The 8,316-nt window shown below is 36.5% G+C and overlaps 1 protein-coding gene across 2 annotated transcripts in view; it reads right to left on the reverse strand.

The window, feature by feature from the left end:
- The window catches only part of LOC129727046 (intraflagellar transport protein 46 homolog), a 32,758-nt gene extending 31,468 nt beyond the window's left edge, over positions 1-1,290 (reverse strand). The window contains exons 1-4 of one of the 2 annotated variants that reach the window (XM_055684437.1): positions 1,041-1,290; positions 934-985; positions 514-875; positions 160-461 (exon numbers count right to left, since the gene is read on the reverse strand). In XM_055684437.1, the coding sequence (XP_055540412.1) occupies positions 160-461; positions 514-875; positions 934-985; positions 1,041-1,175 (851 nt within the window). In that variant the 5' untranslated portion in view covers positions 1,176-1,290. Of the gene's footprint in view, positions 1-29; positions 462-513; positions 876-933; positions 986-1,040 lie in introns of those variants that run through there. The other variant, XM_055684436.1, reaches the window with a different exon arrangement.
- Between the last annotated feature and the right edge of the window lie 7,026 nt (positions 1,291-8,316).

The raw sequence follows: 8,316 nt of genomic DNA on the forward strand, positions 1-8,316 counted from the left end.
ATAGAATCCGTCCATTTTAGTGATTGTTTTTAAACATTACCTTGTTGCTTAACAGCTAAATAGAGATTAAACAAATGGTAGAGTGCCTGAATATAGCCAGCTTGGCCGCTGCCCTGCTGCACAGGAATATCGAACATGTTGCAAATGATTTCAATGTACCTGGTCAACGAGCAGTCCAGATCCGCCGAGGGAAACCCGACCGCATCAAGCATTTTTTCAACCTCCTCCGGCCACTCGGACATTAGACTGTCGATGTTAACCGCGCTGGCTTTGAGTAAGTTCAGATTCTGGGTGGCCGATTGGTTCGCCTTAAGTGATTGAATCTCCGTTATCCACCGGTCGATATCCTTCGGACTCTTCGCGATAGCCGACGGAGTTTCCAATGGCTTCGTAAAAATCGACCGCATCTTCATCTGCAGAAGAACCCGATCGCTCTGCTCGCCACATGGCTCGTCCAAAGTCTGCGCAACAGAATTTGTTTTATTCGAAAATATGTTACGAAAAAAAACTTACTTCTAAACCAAGCTTCCTAATATGCTCGGATAGCGTATTTTTCTTATCCTCGTTCAAAAACGGCGGCGAGTAAATCTTCAGAAAGGCATCGATATCCCCAACCGAAGGGATGAAATCCGGAACGAAAATCTTCAGCTTGTAGTCGATACTGACACGCTGTGGTGAAAAGCGTGTGATGTACTGGAAAATGTCCTTCAGCTCATTCGGAGCTTCGATGTTTTCGTAGAACTTGGGATTAAATTCCTTTTCATCGATAAGTTTTTTTGGCGGCTCTTTCTCGTCCTCGGATATGCTGCCGCTGCTGTCCGTCAGGGAGTCATGCTTTTGCAAACTCTCCCGCTTGATAAAGATGTCTTTGGGTTCTGTCAATGTAACACAGAGTTTGTCTACTTCAATTAACAAGAATAAAAAGAAACTTACTCGCAGGTTTCGGAACCTCCTCATCAATTTCGTCGATATGCGCACTGTCGTCCTGAAATTGAAGGTTTTTTGACCAGGCAAATGTTTTCGTCCATAAAATCGCTCACCTTAATGGATTTTTCCTCGCTGGGTTGTTTGTCGTGTAGAAATTTTAACGAACCGGACACATCCAGATCGGGTGGAGGACTGTCGTCAATCTCACGACTGTTTTTGATTTCGTACATTTCATCGTACAAATCCATGGTCGTTTTTGGTTTTTGTGTTGATTGCAAACCGTGTTTAGTCAAAAAGTTTGTTATTTAAGTGGTCGCAAACCACAAACCATGGCAACCGATTTGTTGACCAGTGGAAGGTGAGCATGCGCACCACGCGCTTGCTTGGCGCGAGTTGTCATACTACAAGCATTAATTTCTTCCGTTTGGCAGGTGTTCGGTGAGTCATATTCATACCACATGATTTTTTATTCGATATTTTGCATCCGACCTACTTTAGGGCCCAGTAACCGATTTTGAATCTTTTGACATTACTTTCTCAATTTCCCAACATATATGTTGTCATTAAGAGAAAAACTGTCTTAAAGCAAGTGTTATTCGCGTTACGCGGCCTCCCCGGGCGAAGGTACGGGTTAACAAGGCTTTGTCACCGAACGACAGTTAAATACGCGAGCGGAACCGATAATCAAGGCGGACAAGACTCCTGTTAGCAACGACTACCTGGCCTTTCCCGTTTCCTGCTAGTTGCCTTACTACAGCGAAGGCCTATGCGTCTGGAAGGGGGAAATAGGTTACGTTCTAAAGGATTTTCTGTATACCAGTAAGGATCACTCTGGCCTGATTAAGTCTTCTAGCTAGTGTCCTCGCTAATGTGGAGGTCTATGCTTCTTGAAGAGAAATCAAAGAGTAATCATTTATTAATATAGGAAGGTTCGGTCCGTCCAATGAAACGACCAAATTCAGACTAACCATAAACTTCGATTTTATTCAATCAAAATTTCCTTATATACTAATTTTACGCTTACAATTCAATATTTACAAATCAATGTATAATACAGTCTTTAAAGTACGGCAGCGTGAGCCATCTGCCTCAAAACGCTGACCCTACGTAATTACTATTTTGTTGCCAATCGTTCTACCTGTGAGTGCATGGCTACTACATGCTACATGCGGGAGCATTCGATTGAAATTTGATCTTCTGTTTATTTACGTTTTGAGTTTATTGGCGCTGCTCGCGCGGGTTATGGAATTTAATTTTATCACGGCAGTAACATTCCGGCCCCCGTAACTGAAAAGTTACGCCACCTTAACATCTGGCGTGATAAATATTATAATGCATCTTGATTTATTCTTATAATTGGTTTTGGCCATGGTTTCCTTTTTCTGGGTTGAGGTAGTGGATATTGTGTAATTTGTTGTCTCCTGGTTTTCTGTTTTTGCAATATATAATATAGAACAGTAACAATTATAGCTAAAACTATTGTTGTTAGTACAATGATAATTAGAGTTAGCAAATGATCAGTGCGTCTTGAACTGTCCTACAGATCAGACGTTTTTTCGGTTGCTTGTGGACTGGTCTTTGACTGCCTATAGCTTCAAAGTTTGTGTTTTGTCAGTGTGTCTTTTAAAGACTACCTGAAAGTTATTTCCCATCAGTCTTTCTCAAGACTACCTACTTTTGAATTTAACATTTGTTTTAACTTTTTTCGTATCACCTGAAATGGCTGGACGGAAAAAGAAACCTCGCATCGCTGCGAGGAGGAAAAGAGAGGCATCTCTTTCTGACACATAGAGTGTCTGTAGTGACAATCCTTTTGATATTTTGCCTGAGCAAGAAGCTGGTGAAATGGAAGTTACCAATAATGAAACTATACAAAATATAAAATCTTTAAAAAAGGAGAAAGTTCCACCTATTGTGGTAACTATTTCTTCTGGATTTAATATATTCAAAAGGGAACTTCCAACGTTTGTTTCTGACGTTAAAGTTACCTATCAAATTGGCCGTAGAGGTGAATGCCGCTTATTAGCCGACTCAGTAAAGGGTCGTGATCGTCTTGTTCAGTATTTAACTGACAAGATGTACAATTTTTTTACATATGACACCAAGAACGCCAAGCCGTTCAAGGTTGTCTTGAAAGGTCTCACCAACGATCAAACCGTTGATGAGATCAAACTTACTTTAACAGAATTACTAGGCATAGCCCCTACCCAAGTAATTCTAATGAAACAAAAATCACGAGGCGAAAACAGTCAGAGAACTGGAATTTACAACAACTTAAAATTTTTTGAAAAAGCACATGCTTTGTATAATGTGCGTGTAAAGTGGGAAATTTATAGGAAGTATGGCGGAGGTGAAAAGCATATCACCCAATGCCGTACTTGCCAACGTTATGGCCATGGTTACAAATTCTGTAACATGGACCAAAAATGTCTTAATTGTGGAGACTCTTCTCACAAAAAGGACACATGTCCTGTGAAAGAGAGTAAAAATTTTCGCTGTGCGAATTGTAACGGCAACCATATGTCAAATTTTTATCAATGCCCAGTCCGTTTAGCAATTGTTAAGGCAAGGCAAGGTAAACAAAATTCAATTTCTCAATTAAAACCAACTTCAAAGCAAAATTCTCCAAGCGTACCAGTGACGCATAGTTTACCTACTCCTTTGCATACCCGTTTAACATATGCACAGGTTACAGGTAGTTCGAACATTCTACCGCCTAATGTTGGTAGTTCGAAAATGACCGTTAATATGGGTAAGCAAAACACGCTAGAAAATAATTGTACACCTATTACTCCAGCTAATATTGCTGCCGAAAATATTTTTTCTAATGTCAACTGCCTGGGGCCTATTACGGCAGGTAAACTTTCTTTTTTGCAACAGGCAATGTTCGATCTTATGAACGCCATGTTGCAGGCAAAATCAATGTTTGAAGCCATTCAAATAGGCACAAATTTTACTATTAAAATTGTTTCTAATTTAAAATTTAGCAATGATTTTAAATAAAACAATTAAAACATTAAATTGGAATGCTCGCTCATTGAAGGCCAATGAGAATGAGCTTTTTAATTTTTTAACAGTTAATAATGTGCATATTGCAATTATTACTGAAACATTTTTAAAACCTAACATTAAATTAAAATATGTTCCCAATTACGTGGTTCATAGATATGATAGGATTCAGGGTTCCGGCGGTGGAGTTGCAATTGTTATTCATCGCCGAATCAAACATCGTGCTCTTCCCCATCTTGAGACGAAAGTTATTGAAACTTTGGGAATTGAAGTTCAAACTGAACTTGGGATTTTATTTATTGCCGCAGCATATTTACCATTTCAATGCACACGCGAGCTCAAAAATTATTTTAAAGGTGATTTACAAAAACTCACCAGAAATCGTTCGAAATTTTTCATAATCGGCGATTTTAACGCTAAACATCGTTCATGGAATAATTCTCAAAGTAATTCCAATGGCAAAATTTTATTCAATGATTGTTCTTCAGGATACTATTCTATTTTGTCTCCGAATAGTCCTACATGCTTTTTTTCTGTAAGAAACCCTTCAACAATTGATTTGGTGCTAACAGATCAGAGTCATGTCATCAGAGTCAATAACTTTTTCTTTATCACATGAATCAGTTTTAAACCCTATGAGCTTTGTTTTTAATTATAACAAGGCTGATTGGGAAAGATACAAAACTCATATTGAGAGAAATTTCAATAATGAGCTTGATTTGCAAAACGAAGTTAATATTGATTCCGCTTTGGAAGCATTAAAATGTGCAATTGTTGATGCCAGGAATTATTCTGTTCCAAAGGCTCAAGTGAAATTTGATTCATCAATAATTGACGAAAATCTTCAACTTCTAATTCGTTTGAAAAATGTCCGCAGACGTCAATATCAACGTTCTCGTGACCCTGTTTTTAAAACTATTTATAAAGATTTACAGAAAGAGATTAAACATAGATTTACTCTTCTGAGAAATCAAAATTTTGAGACTAAAGTTGAAAAATTGAAACCATATTCAAAACCATTTTGGAAGCTGTCGAAGATTCTTAAGAAACCTTCAAAGCCTATTCCAGTTTTAAAAGATGGTGAACGTTTTCTTGTATCCAATGAACAAAAGGCTCAAAGACTTGCTCAGCAGTTTGAGAGTGTTCATAACTCAAATTTGAATTTGTGAGTCCAATTGAAAATGAAGTCACACGTCAATTTGATTTAATTTCTTCCCAGAATTTTTTACCTGCAGAAATAATTGAAACTAACTTGAATGAGATTAAATCAATTATTAAAAATTTCAAAAATATGAAAGCACCTGGTGACGATGGAATCTTTAATATACTAATCAAACATCTCCCTGAGAGCACAATGGAATTTTTAGTGAAAATTTTCAATTGCTGCTTCAAAATTGCATATTTTCCCAAATTATGGAAAAATGCAAAAATTACTCCCATTTTAAAACCGGATAAGAACCCAGTTGAAGTTTCAGGTTATCGACCAATCAGTTTGCTTTCTTCAATAAGTAAACTGTTTGAGAGAGTTATTCTTAACAGAATGATGTCACACATCAACGAAAATTCAATTTTTGCAAATGAACAGTTTGGATTTCGCCATGGGCATTCCACAACTCATCAATTGCTCAGAGTTACTAATATGATACGAGCTAACAAATCTGAAGGTTATTCCACTGGAGCTGCTCTTTTAGACATAGAAAAAGCATTCGACAGTGTTTGGCATAAAGGTTTGATTGCGAAATTGCAAACTTTTAATTTTCCAATTTTCCTAATCAAAATTTTAAAAAATTATCTTACTGATCGAACTCTGCAGGTTGTCTATCAGAATTCAAACTCTGATAGATTTCCTGTCAGAGCAGGTGTGCCTCAAGGTTCAGTCTTGGGTCCAGTCCTGTACAACATATTCACTTCAGATCTTCCTGATTTGCCTCCAGGATGCACAAAGTCATTGTTCTGCGATGACACAAGCATTTCCGTAAAAGGAAAAAGTCTTCGTGTCATATGCAGTCGATTGCAGAAAAGTTTAGATATTTTTTCTTCCTACTTGCAAAAGTGGGAAATCTCTCCCAATGCTTCTAAAACTCAAATGACAATTTCTCCGCATAAGCCTAGGGCTTCTTTCCTCAAGCCAAACAATAATCACGTTGTCAAGATGAATGGGGTTATTTTAAGTTGGTCCGACAAGGTTAAGTACTTGGGACTAATTTATGATAAAAAACTTATTTTCAAAGAGCACATTGAGAGTATACAAGCCAAGTGCATCAAATATACGAGATGTTTATATCCTCTCATTAACAGGAATTCTAAACTTTGTTTAAAGAACAAACTTTTGATTTACAAACAAATTTTTAGACCAGCAATGCTTTATGCTGTACCGATCTGGTCAAGTTGCTGTTCAACAAGGAAGAAAACGCTCCAAAGGATTCAGAATAAAATTCTGAAAATGATTTTGAAGCGTCCTCCTTGGTTTGGTACACTCGAATTACATAGACTTACTGGTGTTGAACCATTAGAAGCTATGTCAAATAAAATTATTAACAATTTTCGACAAAAATCGTTGCAATCCTCAATTGCTACGATAAGCTCTCTTTATAGCCAATAAGTTAGCAATTTAAGTTTACTTCCCCTTTTCTGACAAGTAGGTTTAAATCCCTACGAATGATAAGTCCTAATTGCGAAAGCAAACAAATCCTAACAATTAAAATTACAAATTTCTAACAGTGTTGAGAAGTCACCATTTGTGATTGGACACACACACTCATTATTTACTAATATTTATCATAAATACTTGAGCTACTAACAAATCCCCCCTTAAAAAAAAAAGTTAGCAAATGATGATTGCTTATTGGTTGGATTTTGCCACTTGATGTGGTTGTAATGTCATCAGTTATGTCTGTATATGCGGCTATTTGTTTTTCATCTATTTCGTGTGGAATTTCATTTTTAACTTTGAAAAAAATCTTCCTACTTTTTGATTCTCTAGTATTGCTTGAGTATGTTACACTGTTTTTTGAACGAATTTCGCATTCAGGTTCCATGTAACTTATTGCTGCGTAATGTGGTGGTGTTGTGGTTGTTTGACCACAATGTATAATTATTTCTCGTGGATTCTGGGCATAATATAATACTACATTAGGATCAGACAATGTTATGATTTCAAAGTAATCGATTTGAAGTTGTTCAATTTTACACATTTCTTTTGGTAGTTTATGCAGCATGGCAGCTACAATGCAATCTGGTTCCGTAAGAAAAGTATTTTGATGAGTCATATAATAACTTTCATTAAGTTTAGTTACATCTATAGAAATATAAAAGTATTGTTCTTGGTGATTGATCGCTATAAATGAATTGTTTATCGTTATGATACTATTGTATACTCTAGGGATTGGAATAATTCTGAATAGTTCGAATTTCTCTCTATTTATAATAATTGTTTTCATTATTATGTGAAGTGCATCTTTTTTTAAGGTGATTTCATCATGGCTTGCAAATTGTTCTTTTGGAACCATACAATCATGTGGGGTTTTCTCTTCTATTTTGGCAAGTATTTGTAGCCTCTCTGTTTCTGGAATAGGATTTCGTTGAACTGATTTATACTTATTTAAAGTGCTTTCGGTAATTTGTCGAACGAGCACTATGGTTTCCAACAACTTTTTTACTGCAATATCAGCTCTTTTTGAATTATATTGGTTTGTTAAATGATCTAACCTTCCCTGAATACTAAAAATTTTCTTTGCTGAGTTGTGTTTTCAAAGTGTTTGTTTTTTCGTCTAATGTATTAATGAGATTAGATAACTGATGTAACTTTAGGTTATCTTCATGATGTATTATTTGTAGTTGGTCTTCTAAATCGTCACCTCCGAATACTAAATGAAAAACCCAAAAATACCTTTGCTGCGTTTCATTCTTTTCATTTTTTCTTGAAACATTGTTTGTATATCTTCGATGGCAACTACACATTGTTGCTCTACTGCTATCGCTGATTCGATAATGGTGTCGTCTTTGATTATTCTTGATATTTTACTTAATGCATTTCCTAAATTTGTTTGCATGTCTTCAATGTGTTTTATATCTTCTAGAGGTTTAATGTTTGTTTCTATTTCTGAGGTCCATAGTCCCCTTTGTACAATACACGTTCCTTCATGGTGAAATATGAGACCGTCCTTGTTGATCGGCTGAATTCTTAGAGATGTTGCTGGAGATATGATTGATAACAACGTGGTGCTGAGTAGAAGTGCCTTAATCCAACTGCATGGTTTGATCCGCTTATTTCGTTCTGGTATAGTTCGGGGTGGATGTTTCTTTAGATGTTGGTCTCTTAGTTCCTTAATTTTGTCAATATCCAGTTTATTTCCCCAGTTAGAGAAATTTTCGTCCGCT

The sequence above is a fragment of the Wyeomyia smithii genome, chromosome 3 (genome assembly GCF_029784165.1).
Source record: "Wyeomyia smithii strain HCP4-BCI-WySm-NY-G18 chromosome 3, ASM2978416v1, whole genome shotgun sequence".
NCBI lineage: Eukaryota > Metazoa > Arthropoda > Insecta > Diptera > Culicidae > Wyeomyia > Wyeomyia smithii.